We start from the raw sequence: 22,455 nt of genomic DNA on the forward strand, positions 1-22,455 counted from the left end.
TGCTCTACTCCTGCTCTTTTTCCCATATTACGCTTCTCCGAGATCCAAAACTTTTCTCACAAAAACATTTTCTACCTTCTGCCAAAAGAATATTCATGGTCCATTATTAAGTTTAAATGTTGAGTAACCAGAATCACGAGTGAAGTCTCTATGAAGGTTAACACCACCCTAATCATGTATTTTCAAACTATTTCACAGAATTAACCACATCTTAATGAAGAAGTGTGGTTGTGTACCACATTCTCTCCTATGACTAACTGCATGGATGACCTCCTTTCCAACTGGCAACCAAAGAGAATTCCTGCAGAAACTACATCAGTTTCCTATATTGAAAAGTAATATGAGTAACATATTTTAAGCGTCTTGCAAATGTGATTTAGCAACTGGAAATTCTAAGTATTGGCACCATGCAACCTACTTAGCCACCATACCAACATGCGAGTTCTTAAATTTAATTACTTAGTATGTCAAGCCTCACTATGGAGATGTTATTTCTTTATGTTCACACAACCCTACAAAATTCATTTCAGTTCCACATAAAAGTTATGCAAGCACCCACAAAAGCTTCCTTAAAATAAAAATAATTTTAAAAAATAGTGACTATTTTTTGTGAACACTAACATGTGTAAAAGAAGTATCTCACCTGATATCTCAGTCACAATTTTTAATCATAGTTTGAGCTTCCTATTGCAGTACTCTAACGTATACTGGGCAGACAAGACTGGGCTTACACAATGGTCAGTAATTACTATGCTATCTTAGCAACTCTGTCCTCAGCTAAGAATTATCCCATCTTTAAGACTACTACTGCAGGTAAAGTCTCTGCTAATTCCCACTTGTAGCAGCTTAACACATGTCCTGTGCCCTTGCTTTTAATCTGCTTAACCCTCTGAACTTGCTCATCTGTACACATTCAGACTTAAGGGCTGACAGCCTCATTAACTGATGGAGAAGTAAGGCCAAAGTTACACCTACAGTATCACAAACACAACCAGAGCATCCCTTATGATCAAGGAGGGAAAAAGTTGCATCTTGAAGTAGTGCCTTAATTACAGCTAACGCATTCAATCCTTCCCCCTCCCATTCCACAAAGAAACACTCAAGTTTTAGACCACTAAGAAAACAGAATTGTTGAAACTTGGCCTTGTGCAAGAGAAATATTACATAGACTGAGTCAAAGTACAAAACATCCAATATTACTGAGTATTTCAAGTTGAAATACTTGTATTTGTATTTGTCAGATATTTCACCCACATTAACATCAATATGATTATGCTACCAAAGACTGAACTTTTACTCTTTTGAGCAGAAGTGAAGGTTATGTGTAGCTCATGTTGCACAACCACAAGGGCTTTATACCTAGCAGGCGAGGAGCTTACTGTGTTGTTGGTACCCTTCAGCATTTAAATAGTGTCACTATGGAAAAGATGGGCCACATGCCTTTAAAACACAAGTACTGTAACATTTTTCAAAAGTCCAATTCCCTTTAAAAATTTCTACAGCAATTAGGTAGCTGAGTGTCTATGAAGTGAAAAACCATAGCTGTGGTGGCAGGCTGACAGTGCCTAGGCAACAATCTGCAACACAAATCATCAGGAAATACATTTTACCTATTCCACATACTTTGGGGATTACAATTATAGATATCTCAGTAACTATTTCTATTTGCAAATTCAGTAGCTAGTTGGAATCCAACAGGAAAACAAAATCCAATCCTTCCCACTTCCGATTATTCTGCTTGATTTTTTTTTGTTCATTTTTAAATAAAAGTAGGTATTGCTACAGATGGGACTATAGGAATTAACACAAAACTAAATCTGAATATTATCAAAAAAATATTATATAATGCAATTTTAAAAGTGTTTTTATCTAATATACAAATCACATCCAGTCTCATTACCTGCATCCATTTTCAGCTCATTTCAGCACACCAGGGTTCACGTATAATGATCTAATTTTAATGCTTAAATACCTTTAAATTATGATGGAACTCCCAAGAAATCAACTGAGTCAAAAATACCAGAACCACAAGAGGTTGCAGAAAGTCATCTCCTTCTGGTTCCTGGCTAAGAACCAGAAACCCACAAGCTCAGGAGATAATCATGATTTTTTATTCCCTTCAAGTTGAAAAATAGCTGAGTTAAAGGTTATTGGACTTCTCAGAACTGTTTCACTAATTCTAAGATGTTTGTCTTTAATGATTATAGCTTGACATGCATATAAACCAATAGCAATTTATATTTTCAGGTTTAAACTCTCTATAGTTACACTACAACTTCTACATTGTTCACAAAGCATTTGTGCAACTATTTAACTTTTAACTGCTGCCTGTTGTTGCTTTGACTTTATTACTTTTTTGATATTGTTTTGACTTTTGCATATCCGAAATACAAATTTACATCATGTTTCAACAGCATCAATTTCTAGAGTAAAAAAAAAAAATCCTTGATAGACCAGCTTCTCTGACTAATCTACCTCCTTATTCTCTAAAAAAATGCACACACAAAACCAACACACAAATATTCAGCGTGACTAGTTCTAGAATACGAAAATTATCACGATTACAGAAAAACACTTATTTCACTGAAATAAAGAATTTACTCTTAGGACTCCAAGAACGGTTTTATTCTGTTGTACTTTTTCTGTTCTGAAAGTTTTCCTCCAAAGCAACTCAATAACTGCACAAATGGGAAAGAAACTAATTTCAGTTAACCTATTTTCATAAAATAAGATTAAAAACATAGTTGTTATTCATTTATTTCATTCTTAGAAAATTTAAGCCTCTCCAATCCCTTTTTATCACCTCTCCAGCCAAAGGACACTTCCATTTAATAGATTCCTTTAAATAAAGATTAGTAGATATAAATATTAGCAAATCCTCTTTACCAAAGGACAATGACATAATTAGGTTACAGGTTACCATTTTTAAATCTATATTTACAAAGTGCTAAGAAAAAACACCCGAGTGGAAGACCTGTGAAGTCTATTTGCTTTGTGAAAGCCATATAATACCAGACTCTTACCAAAAAGATTTTTGGTAGTTTTGCCGTAAATTCAGTTCATTTGACTACCACAGCAAACAATCCAGAAGGAATAAGGTGAACGCTGAGATATTCATTAACAATAAAGTCACATAACGCAACTTTAGGAGGATGTCTTTGAGGGCAGGGACTTTTTGTCAATGGGGTTTTCTTGTTGTTTTTTTTTTAAGTTCTGCCTGAGAAGCAGGAAGGAAATAAAGAACTTCCTTATGGAGTGAACAGCTAGAGATGAAATAGCTTTTAGTGTTATATAAACTGTTCAAGTTATCCAAGACTTGAAATCTTTTCTATTCAAAATTTGTCTTGAGATCATGTGTCAATCCAATTGACGCAGACCTGGCACATACCAGTTTCATACTGTCAGCTCATCCACACAACTCACAAAATAGATGACCTCAAGACGACCAATTGAACTGATCCAAGACAAGATACATTTTCAAGAGGAAAGAACGTAATGGAAGAAATATAGTACAAAAATAAGATGGAGGAGGATGGAAAATAAATGCTGAAGCATATTGGATAAACAATCTGTTACTTGATCAAGAAGTGAATCCAGAAGTCCTTTTTGCTATTTACAATAATTAAATGATAGAGTAACTATTAAAAATACTAAGACTCTGTTCTTGAATCAGTACATATTACACTTCATAATCCTAAAGTAAAAGATAATCAACAAGAAGTAGTTGAAAGAACACATTTTCTGACTAAACAGAATCACTTAACAGATGTAGCAACAGTAAAACAATAGTTTAAGTTAAATCACAAGGATATAATTTATTCTCATATGCAAACAGCACTTTGTGATTTTGACCACAAAAAGGTCAGGAAAATCTTTTGCAATACTAGAAAATACCTGAAAACAGAGTAATGGTAGTAGTTTTCCCCTCTTTTCTCCCTCCCTCCACTCTACATTGATATATTACAATCAAGCTGAACCAGCAGAGATGCAAGAACATTTTAGTGAACCGTTAACTAGGTTTCCTTGAAGTTTTACTTACTATTTTTTTCTTTTGAGATTTTAAATCTTCCAGCGCATCATCTAAAAGAAGAACATTGTATACATTAGTTTTCAAATATAAAGAAGAGATAATTGCAGCACACTGAACATTGACTTTGCCCTGTGAGATCAAGAAAAATTACCTACCCACCACAATCAAATCTACATCAGTAAACTTTGTGGAAAAACAAATGAAGTTTTATGTGAAAATGAATGATCTTAAACCCTGAAACTGCTCATAAATTTTAGCCCACTTATCATTTTACAGTTATAACTATTAAACAGTTTTATGTACCATTTCCTCATTAAGGAACCAATTCTAGCTAGTGCCCTGCTTTGACCTACATTAAAAATGCCACAACAATGGACCAAATACACTTGATCTCAGGAGTCAAACTACAAAAAAAAAGCTTGAGCTCTAAGTATTAATTTATCTAGGTACAGATTTACCAGCTTCAACATTTCACGTAAGCATCTTATACATGCTATTTTCAAATACCAGATGAATTTTAAGCTTCAAATCTGGATCTATTTTGCCCTTTCAAAATTCTCAAACTACAGCAAAAAAACAGTTTTGTAGGCTACTAGGTCATTTTACTACTAAAAGTAAGAGACTTTTCTACAAGTAGTAGGTACGGCACCTCCCTTAAAAGGGAGAGAGAACGAAAAGATCAAATGCATGTGGGATTCTCCTTTAAGTCAATGCTTACAGCTTGGCACCCATGGAAAATCCACTGTTATAAACCACTGAGTAATATAGAAGATACTCTGATAACATCAGTCTTCTACTGCCTCCTTCACGCACACAAACCTGTCTACAGCTTTTCCTCCTCCTCAGTGCTACTAGACCTAGTAGTTCACTATATGCTACCCATTTTTCAGTTTTCCAAAAAAGCATAAGACAAGAAACAAGACCAAAATCCACCAAGTTAAATACATACATATGCATACACATAAAAGTATTTCTGTATATTTATTAGGTTTATTAAACATTTTTTTAAAAGTTATTTCAGGAAATAACTTATAAGAACACGATGAGTCGAACTTTTCCAGAATGTAGGAACCTATCCTGATACAATGCACCATTCTATGAAATATAGAAGATACTAAAATGGGGCACATATAAAATTTGAAAGTTTATGCTACAAAAGAGTAACTAAAACAACACCTTATTAGTAAAACAAATAAGACATGGAACAAGACCTAGTTAGCAGTGGGCTAGACCACAAAAGATACACAATTCCAGGAACTATGCATCTTTAAATTAATAAACTAAGGCACCTCTTTCCACCAAACTTGATGTTTACATTAGAACACAGCCTCCCAGGTAGCCCAGTGTAGAGTCACACCTTGCACTTCAATGTAGTATGGTATCATGCAGCCAGACAAATAGCACTGTAAGGTTGGTTATTAATAATTAGTTAAACAGAAGTTGTATTTGGTACAGAACTGCCTAGAACACCTCAAGTATAGCCTCCCACAAAGCAACACAATAAGTTTATAGTGTGTGCATTTGTTTCTTTACATCCTGCTTTCAATGAACATCTCATGAAACACCTGTCCTATCAAAGGTGGCCAAATTGCAGTTATTGCAAAGTACTCTCAAGAAACCAATGTATCTCATCTTAAATCTACTAAAAAAATTCATACTAGAGAAGTCAGCACCTGCAAGACACCTCATTTATTTTTCCCATACTTTGGGACAGATCAGCCTAAACCTTCCTCTACTGCTGCCTGCCTGACCAGCCTTAGAGAGACTAGGGAACTTCAGTTTGTACATCACCTGTCCCAGAGTTTCACTATGAATTTTATTCCTTCAGACCATGATTCCCAGAACTGCTGCAGTTATTCAGTGTAGACCTTTATGGTATTAAATTACCATCTCTAATGACTTGACACATTGTATTAACTTATTCCAGAATAAAAGATTAGATTCGAGCTACTTAGTTGCCAGTTTGCTCTCCAAAGTGTTTTCTCTTGCTTTACACAGTGCAAGAGTTACAGCAGTATTTTATTTCTTTTCCAAATACAGGACTTGTAACTTTGAGGTAAAAAACTTCAGTTATGCCTAATCTCTGGAACAGTGCAGAAATAATTCCCTTTGGCATGTTCTAACATGTACTAAAACCCTTTCTACACATGCCCAACAAAGGCAGTAGACTTGCTTGTATGCTAAAAATAATAATAAAGACCTTTAAGCAAACTAGAAAAAACATACTTGTTTTCTTATGTGGCCATGAAATACAAATATATATTCATCCTTATAAATGAATCATGCAACACCACAAAATATATGGGCAATTTTATTCGTACATGAAAATGTATGTCCTATGCTTGCATATCAAGTGTAAACATTAAATTTAAAGAAATTCCAAAAGTGATGTTTAACTCCTAAGCTGTCACAAATTAAATCGATCTTGTTGCTCTACATGTCATAAAATACTGAGGTTTTTCTGTATTATTGCTCACATCACCATGAGATATTGTTACAGGCTGGACTGCTTTCAAAGAAAATCTCAGATGAACTCTACCACAAACAAATGCCACAGATGCAGTTTTTAAATTTTACATTAGAATGAATCAGCATGTACTAGAGCAACTACACACACTTGAACGACTCCATTAACTTTTATTTTTTAAACACGTCACATTTTCCTTAGTTCTCAAAACTGTACAAAAAACATGCTTATACCTTTTCCACTTATAATAAAATGAGCATACTTTGGAGAATTTGGGGAGGAAAACCCCATCTTCACAAATTAAACACCTGCTTTTTATCTATTCTAATACGTAGTCTTTATGTAGAAGAGAATTGCTAAAATACTTGCAAAATGCAAGTATTAAATAAACCACTCCTATCATTTATATTTCCTTTCCCTCACTCCACTCTATTTTGTCCCACTACACTTTGAAGAATCCAAAGAGGGAAGAAAGTTTCCATAATTTCATAAGCGAAGTGGGAGATTAAGCAGTTTCCTTCATATTAATTAAAAGAGTTGTGTGGTAGAAACAATAGTTTAGCTAATGCTACTCATTTCAGCATCCATCAAGAGGCTAATCTTCTTTTCCTGGAAGCCAAATTATCCAAAATATTTACATTTTTATAGTAAGCATCATTCCCAACTAGCTCCACATACCAAAAAAAAAAAGACAGGAAAATATACTTACTATTCCTTTCTGTCCTTTTGGAAAAGAAAAAAATGAGCAGTGTTCTTATAAACCAGATTCTTTAAAAGAAAAAGAAGAATAGTATTAATTAAAATATTAATCATTTCTGAAGTCATTTAGCAGGCAAGACAGTTCACAGAGTTACCACATGCAATTTAACTCTGCAAATACAAAGAATAAATCTTCAAACAATATTTAAGCAGAAAACTACAAATGAAATTAGTAGCTTGTCAACAAAACAAGAACATTGACCCAAATAAAATCCAACTGTCTTAAAATTTGATCAAATATAACTAAGTAGAAATACTAAGGAAGCAGCAGCAGTAACATTATTGCTTGCTAAAATGCTCAGTGAGAAGTTTTTAAAACTCAAGGTACGTGAAGTTAGCTGAAAATTACTGAGTCACTGCTTCTTATTTGATAGATTTATAATGCAAGTTATCCAAAAAACAAGCTTATAAGCTAAAGCCTAAAATTTAAGGCACAGCAGGCATGTAGGAACAATTCAACAGTGATAACTTTTATAAGTCTTGAGATACAGCTTTTGTACATATGCTTTCCCAAAGTTATTGGGAAAGTTATACTGACCTGACTCCCACTGATTTTACAAAGCTCTGAATTTAGTCACTTTCCACACAGTTTCAGCTGATTTAGCACTATGTAGCAGTTTATCCATGCTTTAGAAAAAGTTACTTATCTACATCCATTCCACATTTGAAAGGTCTCCCTACAATCCTTAGGCTTTTTTTTTTTTTTAAATTAGAAATGTTTATAATTATGAAGTAGAAGCCTTCCCTGGCAAGTTACCCAGCCTAATCTAAGAAGCAAATCTCATACTTCAAGCCTTTCCAAGGATCTTATTCAAAACCTTCTTTGTGGCAAGCACTATATAAAAGAGTATAAAAATACTAAAGGCTAGAAAGGTTCTCTGAGTAACACCTAGTAAAAGAAACTAAGCTAAGTGATACAAAATTTTAAATAGTTTTGACTAATTAATAAGAACATCTTTTGCATTTATATAATGGCTACCCAGTTTAAAATGCTTTTAAGTATTAACAACGAAACCTGAACTAAGTTGGACAACACAACTAGAATGTAAAAGTAACCTATACAAGGTGACAGAAACACACAAAGTTTAACTCTATTCCACTTTTAAAGGCGTATTGTAATAACAATTTTAAGAATACAGATGGATAGCTTTTCCCACTTCAACAATGCAAGATACATCTTTCCATAAAGTAATAAGACTATGGTATACAGGCATGATTTCTTTGTGTCATCTATGCTTAATGCAGAAAAGAATCTTCTAACTTAAGCTGTATTCTAAGCAAATACATAAGGCAGGATTTTATGAAACAAAAGACTTCTCTTAGAACTTTGAAGTGAAAATTGAAGAGCAGGCCCTTTCAGGCCAATTTTAGAAGTTTAATATAAAACACATTTACCTGAGAATTAGGACAAGATTAAATAGTTTATTTGAATTAGATTGTATTTCAAGAACACCCTTCTGAAATGCTACAGTATTTCCTCAACTTTACAGACATTTCAATGTACATTGAAATTCATGATGTTATATATTCCTAAAACTTAACTCTACTAGTAACATGCTGAGACACTGAGGGAATGACCTAAGGCAGAAGTAAGTTGGTGACTGACTGCAAGCTGGAAAAGGCAGACATATTCCAGTCTGATTAGGGTTGGAAAAAATCTCTAGAGCAATTACTGGGTGGCACCAGGCATTCAGCATGGAGTCACCTCTTGACCAAGAGCAAAGACAAGCTGGCAGTTGCTTGCCATTCATGTCTGCCAAAAAAAGCTGAACAAGAATAGCTTAATAGAAAAATCACAAACAGTCACAAGAAAACAAGTCTAGTTCTAGATGTTAGTAAACTAATATCTAATTCAGAGCTTTATATAAACCCACCATTAAAAAAGTGAAGCAAAAATTGGGAAGAAAAACTAGAGAAAATCCAACATTAAAGTTCACACCACAGCATTCACTAATAAGCTTTTCATTTCTACACAAGTCCTAAAACACTTAAAAGGGAAGCTTCCTCTTCTACATACGTTCCCTGTTAGCATGAGCAAGCCTTGCAGGCTAACAAATACTTCCAAATCATTGTATTTAAGAACACAATCAATTCATATTACTGTCAAAGATTAATTTGTGCTTTAATTTCCAGATTAGTTCTTTCCAGACAAGATATTACTGCCCATGCATCTTCTCCACAGGATTCTATAACAGCAATGTATTACTACATTATGCATAACAGAACATACAGAAAGCATCTTCAGGTATCTTTTAACATGTTACGCTGTGTGACCCACAAACTGATCTAATCAAATTTGCAAAGCCTTAAATACATACGTTTGACTACCCTTCAAGTCTAGAGCTAGGGCACTGACAAGTCAGGTTTTCATACAAAGTTACTGTACAAATACGGTCAGTATTTGATACATCTAGCAAATCACTAAATACATTGTTCAAGTTGTTGGTTGGAAAGCTGCTCAGTAGACAGACTGCTTCTCCTCACTGCTGGCTGAATTGAGGTGGGAGGCAGGGAAGAAAATGTTTGGTGAGGTGGGAACTCAAATTGTTATTCTTAAGAAAGGAAATTCACTTAGAAAACATGCCACTCATGAGAATGAACGGCCAAACAGATCTAGGGAAGAAAAAGCAGACAATTTTCTCCCCTATTCAAATCCAAAGACTTTAGGATATTGTCTGCTTAAAGAAAACAGATCCTTGATCTTACAGAAAAACAGCTACTTACCTAAAACTGATCCTCAGCATACTTAGGCTGATGACCTTTCAAGTTGCTTCTACGTGAACATTCACCTAATATCTAAAAGTAAATTTCTCCATTCACTCTTGTACATTTTACCCAATTTTATATGCTGCATTTCACACACAGGCAACATATCTTGTGTTACTTTTCCAAAACAGCAGTAGAAATAAAATCTAAGATAATGCTCTTCTGTTTATACAACACTAACTTGCAGCTGTTCAGGTACAGCTCTCTCTCTCTAGCCCTAGTATAATTTTGATAAGCCAAGTAACTTCAGATGCTAACATCTTTTGATGGTAAGACTTAGTTCTACACTAAATCCAGACTCAAGAGAGATGTTTCCCTCAAAGAAAGTGTCTGCCTAACTACTTGGATTTATTTTAGAAGAAAAAATTCTGCAAGTTATGACAACTCAAGGATTGTCAAAAACAAACCCAAACCCCTGCTGAGACATATTTTCCATCTCCTTTTATCAAAGAGACAGCAGTTAGAAAAAAGGCATATTTACTTACATCAATGGAAATGCAAAAAACGGAAGTGTCATAATAAACCTTGCTGTCCATTCATCAGGAAGACAACAAAAATATACAATGAAAAAGGTGATGAGATAAAGAACCGAAGAGTAGAAGAGTAGCCTTCCAACACACAGTTTCTGTAACCTCTGATTTTTTTCTCGAAATTCTTCTAATGTCTGTATTTCCTGTAAATAAATAGGATTCAACCTTATTAATGAAATTAGTCTGTGGTTTTTATTAGGTTGCCTTTAAGCGTTTGCTAAAATTAGCCATATCAACTTGATACTTGATTAGAAAAGTCAAGCAGCTTTTTGATAAATCACAATGCCTACCCAGAGGTAACTTTCACAACATAAATATGTCATGGTACTACAGTTGTTACATGGGCCACTTGCATTGTATTAGCAGTAACATATCACTACTAGGAAGAACTATCACAAATTATCACTTTTTCTTATTTTAGTGATTTAGTATATTTGGGACAAGTGAAAAATGCTAATATCTTATGAATGACTGTCTTTACGACACGCAAGTATTTAACTGGCATACTTTGCATCCTAAAACTTTCAACAGGCACCTGTGTGATTCCCAACGCATTTAATATTTTCCTGCTTACATGGGAAACTGCTGAAACTTCACTCACTTCACGTATGCATTCATTTCAGTATTTTCTCACATTTACAGTGAAATCCTGAACATCTGAATGATGCTTTTGCCATATTAATACATGATCAATGAACAGTCTACTGTGTTACCATTTTGATTGCATTTCAAGTGACAATAGGAGTACTTACACTTAACAGTAAAATGAATGTATCAACAACATATTTCAAAACAGTTAATTTCCCCATGGAGTACAGACATCTGTCTCAAATTCTGACTAAAAAATCACAGTTGATTAACAAACTGACTATGCAGTTATTCTGTCCCCAACCTTACTACGACACAGTTACAATCACTACACTTTAAGCCATACATTGAAGCTTTTCTAATGAACCTGATGAAGGGAACTTTCCTTTAGTGACATTTTCTGTAACATGGGAGTTTAACCATTAGTTATAATTAAACTGTGTAACAACATAAATCATATAATAATGACACATTCACTCCCATTTCAGGCTCTCTAAATAAGTACTTAAACTATAGATTCTCACTATCTACTATACAGTGTTTACTGTTTTTTAAATGATTAATACTAAGGGTAAAAAAAAAAAGGTAGCACTCCATCTGAAGTTCAGTCTATTACATCCAACTGGAATAAGCAAAATAATTTAAATTCCATGACACTATCTTATCTGAAGTGAAAGAAAAGCCTTGCCAACAAAAAGTATGCATATTTCTAAATAAAAATCAAATCACCAAGAAGCAAATACATACCTTATCAATTTTTTCTAATACTTCTACAGTAGAAGGCTTTGCCTGCTTACAAGGGAAAGAACAAAGATGTTAATCTGACTAAAGCAGTATTTTGAGAATTAGTGTAGGTTAACAGTTTCCTAACAAAAAGACACTCATAACAGACTAATATATTAACTATTTTACACAAAGTAGAAGTTTCTCCTACTTTGACAGTGACAAATAGAAGACACTAATGCATCACTGTCTTACAGGTGTCATTACTATTGGCTGAAGGATCCAATCCTACACCACAAAAGTTGAAAACCTACAAAGTGTGTACAGTAATTGTGGATGTGCAGGTGGAAAATAGAACAAGGAGAGAATTGATGAGAGGAAGAAAGAGGTAAAGTGAAGATAACATAGACAGGAAGCCTTGATCTAAGAACTTTTAAGCTGTTTACTAATACTCATTCCACACAAAGACGTGCTGTAAATAAATTATAAGCAACTGTAAATAATTACTCAGCTCCAGTAAAATTCCCCTTAGGAATAACCTTGAACACACTCAAATCTTCCCCAACTTGCTGGGAAGTATGAAACTACTAATTATCTTAACCCAACCTTCAGACCACAGATCTGAAGATTATAGCTGATGCTACATCACTGTAGAAGTGGAAACCTTTTTTTCCTATTATGCAAAACTGACATTTTACCTACACTCTCACCTTTAAAGGAGTTGTATATGGGAGGCTCTAAAAAAAAAAAGTGGACCTAGGCTCAACAACTCACACCTGCCAGCAGAGTCAAAAGCCTCATGACTTTCTCAAACTCAGTATACTATTCAGTAACATATAAGCCAATAAAAAAAACAGTAAGGAAAGACCTGTGTAAGTATGAGTAGCTGCCAAAATATTTCTTAAGACAGACAATGATATTCTGAATCTATCCATTTTGACTGAGGATAGCCACCAATCTTCACAATCACAAATACTGCTGTACCTACCCTGATGAAGTACCACAAAACCATTTAGACTTACATTTAAAAACATAATTCTGTAACTTAAACTAGCATCAGGTCTGGGAGCTCAAAGGAAATAAAGCACAGCCATGCAGGTATACAGTTTGGGGATTTTGATTGTTGTTGTATTTCCACACATCTATTCACTATTGCACTTTTAAGTGATACATTAATGGATGAAGTACAGCTAAACTAAAGATTACTACACATTGTTAAAAGATTGTACTTACCCTCCATCTTGAAATTAATCCACCCATCTTCTATTGTGGACAAGTGTTGTTAAAGCTATCAATCTTCTACAAGAATTCACAGCTAGAAGTAAAGCATTAGGCACATAAGACCAATCTAGCAGCACACTACAAAAGTCATTATTTATTCCAACATCTAAAGAAATCAAAACAGTGCATAAAATCATTGCCTAGTTATCTCTGTCCACATGTTATTATAAAATCCACTCTTTGTTTCGTAGGTGTCTTGTAAGTCTATCAGCCTTGATGTGGACAAACTTATTTATGGAAGTATTTAAACAGAGGGGAGTCCTCAAGAACAGAGGAACAAAATAACCCACCAAAAAAGAAGCCAAAATCCTCTGACAAAAACAGTTTTTAAAACTTATTACTAAGCAGGATTATTTAAAAATTTGATTTCCAATTCCTCAGCTACTCATAAACACAACTCTCAACATCCCTTTTCAGCTGACACTGCTGACACCCTTCATTAACATCCTACTACTTGTGAGAAAGAGCTCTTCTTCCAAAAACCTACTTCCTTTTCAAGCTTTCATCAACAAGAACTTACCGAATAGCATCACTATTCTCCCTTTGTATGATCAGTTTTAAGTTTAAATTGTTAGTTTCAAAGTGGGCTACTGAGATTTCACATGCTCTTGGAAAGCAAAACATCAGCAAGCATTCCCTGCACACAATGTACAGTGCAGTCACTGGCATATCAAATGGCCTTAGAAGCAATTCCAAGGGTGCAAAAGTAGTTCACTCTACACAAATCTGGAACCCATGGACAGCCCTAATTTACTAAGCTGGGTCTAGGTTCCTGAAATAAGTGTTGCAGCTTTCCGTCAGTAAGTAGTTGGAATAAATGGACTTTGAAATTCAGGATGGCACAAGTTCTTTCCAGTCATTTAAGATTTTATCCACTGAATGAAAAAGTTACTGGTTCATAGCATCCCTAACAGGAAACTAATGCTCAGTCCCAACTGGTGTTTGAGCCATTTTAACTCTGGAATGAAACAGTAGAACAAAACAAAACAAAAAGCACTGCCCAGCTCGGCAGAAATAAGTGATTATTAGTGTGTTTGTTAAGTTACCTTTGGCCAAGAATTGAAAGTTAAAGAAACCTTAACTCAATCCAAAGGTGTTCCCGAGCTGTCTGAAGCTGTCAGAACAAATTAATATAATATAGGATACACATTGCTTGCTAACACTACTGTATTACGGTAACCTCTTCACCTTGTAAGAAAGCCAAGGCCTTCATTGGGCCTATAGCTCTGGGTTCCAGTCTTGAAAACCAATCCTTGAAGATAAGCAAATCCATATTTGAAATGCTGCCAAAATGAAGCTAGAACAGATGGACACATTAGCTCTGCTGTTGCTAAATTACTAGCACAGAGGGGTGAGGTACAGAAAAAGCACAATTACCCCTTGGTCTTGAACAAATTCTCAAAACAATCACTACTACAGCAACTCACCACAGTAAAACACCAGCAATGCTTTCACTTTTCAACATTCAGCACTGCTGTTCTCTAACACTGACAATTTTATATAATTCTCACTTTGCAGATACATACATTTTTACAAAAGCATCACGGTAGATCTGAGCTGATGCTTTCTTCACAAGTATTTCTACACTGAGATAAATATCATCATTATTGCGAAACAATATGAAAGCTACGTCACCCAGCCAATTAAGAAGTCTGCAAATCTAGCACGCTGTTCCCAAATCTAGTCTGCTTCAGTAACATTGCCACTGCTGTTAGCAGCACAGGTAGCTCTGTTATTTATTTAGATGCACAGAAAGAGACAAGGAGATAGATGCTCACATGGCCTTGGCATGTGCCTATATCCTCCACGCTACAGTTGGAAAACTGCAGTAAAAGTGTTTGAGGATCTTTGAGCAAAGATTATTCATAAACCATTAGCAACACTGACCCTTCCCAGTAACACATTCACAGTGGTATCTGTACATACGCTTTTCAAGACATCCAGCAAATATCTGGAAGGGAAACAGGCTTGACAAGTGTCACCACACACATCATTTTACATGAACCACAACGCTGACAGGCTTTATGCAAACCGCCCTGTAAGTCAGTAATACTACCAAAACCCCTCCCCAAAGAGGTATTAACAGATTAGGGCCACTAAATTCACATTTACGGTTTAGTCACTGAATCCTTTATTACGAGATAAAGAATTTTCTATGGTAACTATGGAGTAGTTCAGATGTTTTCATTCTTCCTTCCCTTCCTCCACTTTTTTTTTTTTGACATGACCACAACACAAATTGTCTTCAATTGCTTCAAACTTCCCTCATTCCTCCTCACCTGTCACTCCACACATTCACCACTGATATCCTGCTTTTCATGGTAAGAGCCCTTCTTCCACAAACATACTTTCTTCCCATGCTCTAGCCATCAAAAAGTTACTGCACAGCACTTTTCCCTCTGGAAGGGCACATCCCTTCAGCACAGAGCTCTTTTTCTGCCCACTCACTGAGCACAGCTGTGAGTGGACTTAATTCCACACGTTACCTTTGATGTAGTGCACAAATAAGATAGCTGAGCCCTAGGCTTAAAATCAACAAGTGTTAGAAAAACAATGTAGAAGCTTAAGAAAACAGTGTAATCAATTTTCATTATCGGAGTCTCAAAAAAAATATGGATTTCACGATAGCATCTCCTCTACCCCAAAAACATGGGACTTAATTAATAAAAAGCAAGAGTAGAAGTACCATAGAAAGGGTAGTGAAACAGAAAGTGTTTCTCTTTCAAAAGAGGGATGGATCATGCATGAATACAGAAGCCATCCACCAACCTATTTGTCCAGATGGAAAAAATAGATTGATCTCATTAGCCTTTATCAAGTCACGCAGTCAGGCAGACTGCTTTCCTCTGCTAACAGCATGAGCCTCAGCCAATTTTAAAGTTAACATAGGGTCCAAACAACATCATGTACCCTAAAGACTCCCCTTAGAAAAGGCCTACAAGCATGCAGGACATCTCTGCCACCTTCAAATTTCTTCAGTCTAGGTTCAAAAAGTTTCAAAATTGAAAGCTTTCCAAAAATTAAAATCTCCAAAATAGTTTTTAAAAGCTAGAATGTTGAAATTCAATACTGAATAACATCAAATGAAGTCATATTGAAAGAAAAAGAGCTAGAAGCTTTTGCTACAGACGTGTTACCCCTAAAGGGAGGGAGGCGTGTTCTTTAAGTGATGTAGCCTGTAAGCCTAGTAGCTTTATTTTATGCAGAAGTTTCATCAGGTGTTCACCATCGCACCCAAGAATGGGAGTGCTACCTTCAAACCGAGTCTCCGCTCGTGTTCACGAGGTTTCCATCCCAAATTGTCCCTCTCCCACAACCCACTGCCCCCAGAAGCTCCCACAGCCCCCATAAGAAGCTCCTCCAGCTCCGAGTGGCTCGGGCAGGTGAACACGCAGGCCAAAACCAAGAGCATCACCCGCCGCTCCCCTGCCCCAGCACCCCTCGGTTACGGCACGACGCGGGGCTCTGGGGCCTTCCCGCTGCCTTCCCCCTGCTCCTGCCCGGCAGGGCCCCGGCGAGCCCCCGCCCAGGGGACACTCGCCTCCCCGAGGGGCACCGAGGAAGGGCCGGGCGCTGCTGAGAGCCCAGGCTGCGAGCCGCCCCCCGTCGGCGGGCGGGGCGGCGGCTGGGCCCGGCACGGTGCGGGAGGGAGAAGCCCCGCACCCCACCGCCTCCTTCGCAGCCCGCGCCACCGCCCCGCTCCCGGGGGCCGCCGGCTGTCAACGGGCGAGGGCGGGGGCCCAGCCCCGAGAAGCGCCGGCCGCCCCCCAGCGGGACCAGCGGGACCAGCGGGACCAGCCGCCGCCGCCGCCGCCGCCTCCGTGCCGCCCCCCTTCCCCGCACGTACCTGCCGCGGGCCGCGCCGCGCATCCCGCCCCGCCGCCGCCCGCCGAAGGAGGAGGGCACGGGCCGGGCCGGCGGAGCTCCCATCAGGCCCCGCGCGGCCCCGGCAGCCAACCAGCGCCGCGCGGCGCGCTGGGCCCGGGGAGGGGCGCGCGGCCCGGCGGCCGTTGGCGGGCGGCGGCTGCTGGCCGGCAGTGGGCGGCGGGCAGGGGGCGGGGGGGGACGTCCCGCGGCCGCTGCGGCCCGAGGCGGGAGAGGGTAGGCGTCTGGGGATCCCAGCGTTTCGGGGAGAAACAGCACCCGTTGTGTTTCTTCAGTTCACATTGCGGCAATGACAGTGCGGGAGGTTGTGTGGAACGGGCTGCCGTTTCCCTTTTCTTCCTCGCACTGAAGAACCGGCTTGTCCCTAGCTCCCCTTCCATCAGTTTTATTCTATGGTCTCCTCTCCTGGCCAACACCCCGATCACGCGTACAAAGTACAAAAGACTGAGGAGCAGAGGGTACCGGCTCTCTTTGCATTCACAACTTCCTATGTCCCCTGCTCACAAGTTTTATGACTAGTGGGAGCGCGTGCAGAGATGTGAGAGAAAGGCAATACGGCCTTCAGGGTGCCCTGAAGTGAAAATTCATACACAGAAGCTGCGTACCTTCAGCTGCTCCCTGAATTGTTGAATTCACTGTATGAAACAATATATCTCGACATGGCCCATGACTTTTTTTCCGTATTTTGATGAGTTGACCTTGGCTGGCAGATAGGCACATGCACAGCCTCTTGCTCACTTTCCCACAGAGGGATGAGGGAGAGAATAGGAAGAGTGAAAGTAAGAAAGCTCAGGGGTCCAGTTACTTTGTAAGTTTAGTAAGTGAAGGAATGAAATAAAAGGGATACAAGGAAATCTCACCACCTCCCCCAAGCAGGCCGATGTCCAGCCAGTCTCTGAGCAATGTCTACCCTGAAAGACAAAGCCTCCCAACTTTCTTCTGCTACCCCAGTTTTATTGCCAAGCATGATGTTATGCAGTATAGAGCAATGCTTTGGCCAGTTCAGGTCAGCTGCTCTGACTGTGTTGCCTCCTAACTTCTTACCTGCCCCAGCCTACTCACTGAGGGGGCAGAGTGGGAAAAGCGAAAGCCTTGATGCTGAGCAGCTGCTGCTCATCGATAGTTTACTATCAATAGTAAACAAAATGCTGTTTTAGTCACAAAATCCAAAACACAGCAACATAGGGCTGTTATGACAAAAGCTAATTCCATCCCTGCCAGACCCAGTATAACAATTTTAAACATTGCAGGGAAAAAAAAAAAAAAAAGAAAGAAAAGAAAAAGAAAAAAAGAAAAGAAAAAAAAAATTGAAAAATTGTACCCAAAAAGACTAAGGAAGGCTTTTATGCCTGGGGAAGACAAACAAGATATCCCAGCTACATTTCAGGCAGCACAGTCAACTTCAAGCTTTAAGTAGTGGAGCTGCTGAGTCTTGTAATCTGTCAGGCATTCATTTTCAGTTTTGACATTGGGAAATTAACCCCTTTAGTTTCTGCCAGTGCTCAGAGTGAATCCTACTACCCTACATTATTAGCTAGTTGTAATATCAACTAACTAGCAGCTTTAGCTGTGAGTGACAGTCTAGAATGGACTTCAAGTAAGTGCATTCAAAGTCAAATAACGACAGCCAGTGCAGAGACATTGACTGTACTAGAGATGCTCTGCTACCAGCTGCAGAGGTCACAACTGTACGCTCTAGATGTGTAAGCTCCTTCCTTTCCAAGTGGAAAAAGACTTGGTGACTGAGCCTTTCCTTCACTTCAGCTTGTTCTCCAGAGCCATATCTGCTGAAATCCTTGTAGCAATGACTGTCCCCATGTTGTGAGGATGTCTTTCTTTTTGCTTTCAGATGAAATACAGCTATAATCCACTCCTGGTTTTCATATATCAAAGTGATGTGCTCCTGGACAGAAGCTAATTTAAATCTTTAAGCTAACACCTTTATGCGTACTAACATTTTTTCCATATTCTACCATAGTATCAAGTTAAAATAAACTTAGATAATGCTAGTACCATGTTTAAAATTTCAAGGATTGGGTGTTTTTTTGTTTCTTTTTGTTTATTTTGAAATGCTACAACCAATACTAACATCTCTGAGAAACCTCTCTCCTTTTTTTCCAGAATTGAAGTCCTCCTCCATGAAGTTCTAATCACTGCTATACAATTATTAATCTATTTAATTGGTAGGTTTAAAAAGATATTGTCATTATTGAACTTTTCAGACTGAAAAGTCTCTCAGCTATGTGATGTTATGTGATAGTATGCAGCTACCCTAGAGTGTAACTAGCCTAGCTCTACCTAAAAGAAGAAATTATGCCCATGTAGCTGGTGAGGATAATAAAATTGAATATAGAACCATAATTTCAGATCAGTCAGAGTAAAATTTTCATTAATCTGGTTCAAAACTGCCCCCTACAGAGTAGTTAAAACTCTAAATCTTTTCCTTTCAAAATCCTTCATTATCAGTAGGATTGGCATTTAATGTGATTGTACATAATGACTCTAACAGCAGAGACCATCTCCAGAATTTTACCCAGCATCATAGATAGTACTTAGTAATTCTATAGTCTCTCCATATCCAGAACACTGAACAATCAGTAATAAACTTCTTTTTAACTGTTTTGCTCTCGCACCCTGAGAGACTCTTTTTTGCCTTTGGGAAGTGTTTTCCCATGGTAACATTTTTAACACTTATACTTTAGCAATATATGCAGTCTAGCCTGATATATTTTCTAAATATATATATGGTTGTACACATCCTTAAGAAAATACTATTTGGATAAGAAAAGCTCAACATTGCTTATTTGTGTTTACTTGAGGTTTTTAATTAGGATTCCAAAGTACGTTCAGCATTCTTTAAAGTAGACCCGTTCAGATTTTTCTGGCTAGTGAGGCCATGTAGTTTAACTCATTTAGATGCTGGGAAAATTTAAATGTTGAAACAGAACCATTGTCTACATTGCAATTGGAGATGCTACGGCAACAAATGAGTGTATGCAGCTAGCTTTAAGATCACCAACTCTGCTCCCCTTTGCACCATTGACTATGGTCTGCATGTGCTGCCATCTCACCAGTATTTTCACAACACTATTAGCTGATGACAGAACAGTTTGAGAATTACGTGCCATTGCATGCTGCATTGCTTCGAGCAAAGCTGGAGGAGTACTGTGCCGCAGTTCCTCTGTTTCAGATAGCTGGTGCTGTGCTCATTGCTCTACACCACGGGGGCTTCCTCAAGAGCACAGCATTGCTTCAGGCCACTTCCTCATGCACGGTAGGCACCTCAGAGATTAAAGCAAGCCTGAGCTGTTAGGGACACTGTCCAGGCACTCCTCGCTGCGGCTCTGCTTTCCACCTGCAAAGCTACCCAACCGAGGTTGATCAAATGGACTTGCTGTCAGCACTGGGTTGCTGCAGCTTCCTCATATGCCATCCCCAGCTGAACGTGCCCCAGCCGGCTGTGTTGGCAGAAGAAAAAACTCAATCATGCCAGTGTCGGTCATGTTTCTCGGGGCCTGGACTCTGCTTCTTCTGCATCTTGAGCTGAAAGAGTGCATCCTGCTATTTCATAAATGACAAATACATAGTAATTAACATGAATTTGTGAAAGTCTTTTGTAATCCAGCTTTGGTAAACAAACAAGTTAAAAATGTATTTGATATAATTACATAGGAATATTTTATTTTTTAGAAACTTGGGAAAACACATATAGAAATAACTCTTGTAGTTAAACCTATACTTTACTCTAAGCTGACAGAACTGATTGAGAGGACTCCAGACTATTTTCTTTTCTTGTTTCATTGCAAGTTTCAGTTAGGACTGGGACTGGAAAGAGATCTAGAGATTTTTTTCAGACTACAAAGGACTGGCAGAGCCCTCTTAAAAGGAATGGGTAAGCTAAAAAGTGTTGAGGCTTGAGGCCATGAGACAGATATAAATTGAAAGCCACTAGAAAGGCTTAAAATGAATTAACCAAACAATTTGTGTTTAATTTGTGAGATTTTACTCATTTCAGAGTATACAGGAAAGGTGGTGCTCCCAAGGTAGGGTGAGTTCAGGGCCATATTTTGTCATGATGTGCTTTAAAAATGTGCTCTGAAGGACTGGCACTGAGGAATATATTATAGATTTGATTTTTTTGTTTGTTTTTGGTTTTTTAAGTAATAGTGTATGCTTAGTTTGACGTTCTCATCCAGCTGTAATATTTGCAGTGTCAGATGTCAGTATTCTTATGTTTGCCTCTTATTCCCTGAGGTTTTTAGTATTTTATCATGCAGAGTGTTTCAGTGCTCCAGCACTTTCATGAAGTCCTTTGTATCTGACTCTTCCTGATAATTATCACATGAAAAAGAAATTCACAATCCACCAAGTCAAAATACATCATTTGAAGTGAATAACTCATTTAAAAATCTTTGAACAGTTGTATGGTTGGAATTGATGATCTTGAAGGTCTTTTCCAACCTAAATGATTCTGTGATTCTATACAGTCATCTAAAAAGCTAAGATCAGCAATTCCATTCCATAAATTATTCTTATTGTGACCTTTTCTTTTGATTTGTAATAATTGTTATTATTAATAATACTATTATTACTATTACTATAATTGTTATTACTCTTATTACTTACTATTACTGTTGCAATTATTACTATTGCTATTATTACTATTATTATTTTGCTGTTTATTTTTCTGTGGAAAAAAGGAAAAATTTAAAAGCTTGAAATAAATTTTAAAAAACTGTTTGTGTCTTTAACTTCTTGGTACTCTCAAGTATGAATTTTTCTGTACTTGAAAGGTCATCAACTGTCATCTTCATTTGATTACTGTGAATCTCTGACAGTATGTTTGGGAACATGGTTAAAAATTGGATTATTTTTGCAGCACAATTATTCAGGAAAATGATTATTCATAAAACATTGAAATATATGTGTTAATTCTGTCATTCAGACCTCATCAACAAACAGAAGAAGCCTAGTATGAAATTGTCACATGAGAAGCAGAAAGGTGGTTTTGCCTACATTTTAGATAAGTTGTGCTTCAAATCTTGTATGAAGTTTTAGAAGCAGTTATTATGCACATATAAGTTCATACCCTTTCCTGATGGGCATGACTTCAAGCATCTGACTCTTTAATGGTTATAATGAGTAATATATGTTTATAGATAGAAAAATGACTGTATAAACAATAACTCAATGTTCTGTAAAAAAACATACTAAATCAATTTTCCCTAGTCTCTAAGTGAAAGCCTGATTATTCTCACTGAAGGTATTTGAGCTGTACTAATACCTAAGTCAGCTATATTATTTTTGCTTCCTGAAGCAGTTTACTCTTTAAACAAATTAGGGTTCTGATTCAACAGGATTCCTCCTCTATAATAAACACATAAGTACATCCTTAAATTTTATTAACATCTACTTCCTTGAAGCTA

At 37.4% G+C, this 22,455-nt stretch overlaps 1 protein-coding gene across 3 annotated transcripts in view; it reads right to left on the minus strand.

The window, feature by feature from the left end:
- LNPK (lunapark, ER junction formation factor) overlaps window positions 1-17,131 on the minus strand; it is a 39,066-nt gene extending 21,935 nt beyond the window's left edge. For 2 of the 3 annotated variants that reach the window (XM_083841552.1, XM_083841550.1), the window contains exons 1-6: window positions 16,992-17,131; window positions 13,097-13,178; window positions 11,888-11,932; window positions 10,508-10,695; window positions 7,207-7,265; window positions 4,040-4,080 (exon numbers count right to left, since the gene is read on the minus strand). In XM_083841552.1, coding sequence (XP_083697678.1) covers window positions 4,040-4,080; window positions 7,207-7,265; window positions 10,508-10,695; window positions 11,888-11,932; window positions 13,097-13,123 — 360 coding nt within the window. In that variant the 5' untranslated portion in view covers window positions 13,124-13,178; window positions 16,992-17,131. The remainder of the gene's footprint in view (window positions 1-4,039; window positions 4,081-7,206; window positions 7,266-10,507; window positions 10,696-11,887; window positions 11,933-13,096; window positions 13,179-16,991) is intronic. The other variant, XM_083841551.1, reaches the window with a different exon arrangement.
- Between the last annotated feature and the right edge of the window lie 5,324 nt (window positions 17,132-22,455).

The sequence above is a fragment of the Anser anser genome (assembly GCF_964211835.1).
Source record: "Anser anser genome assembly, chromosome: 6".
Classification (NCBI taxonomy): Eukaryota; Metazoa; Chordata; class Aves; order Anseriformes; family Anatidae; genus Anser; species Anser anser.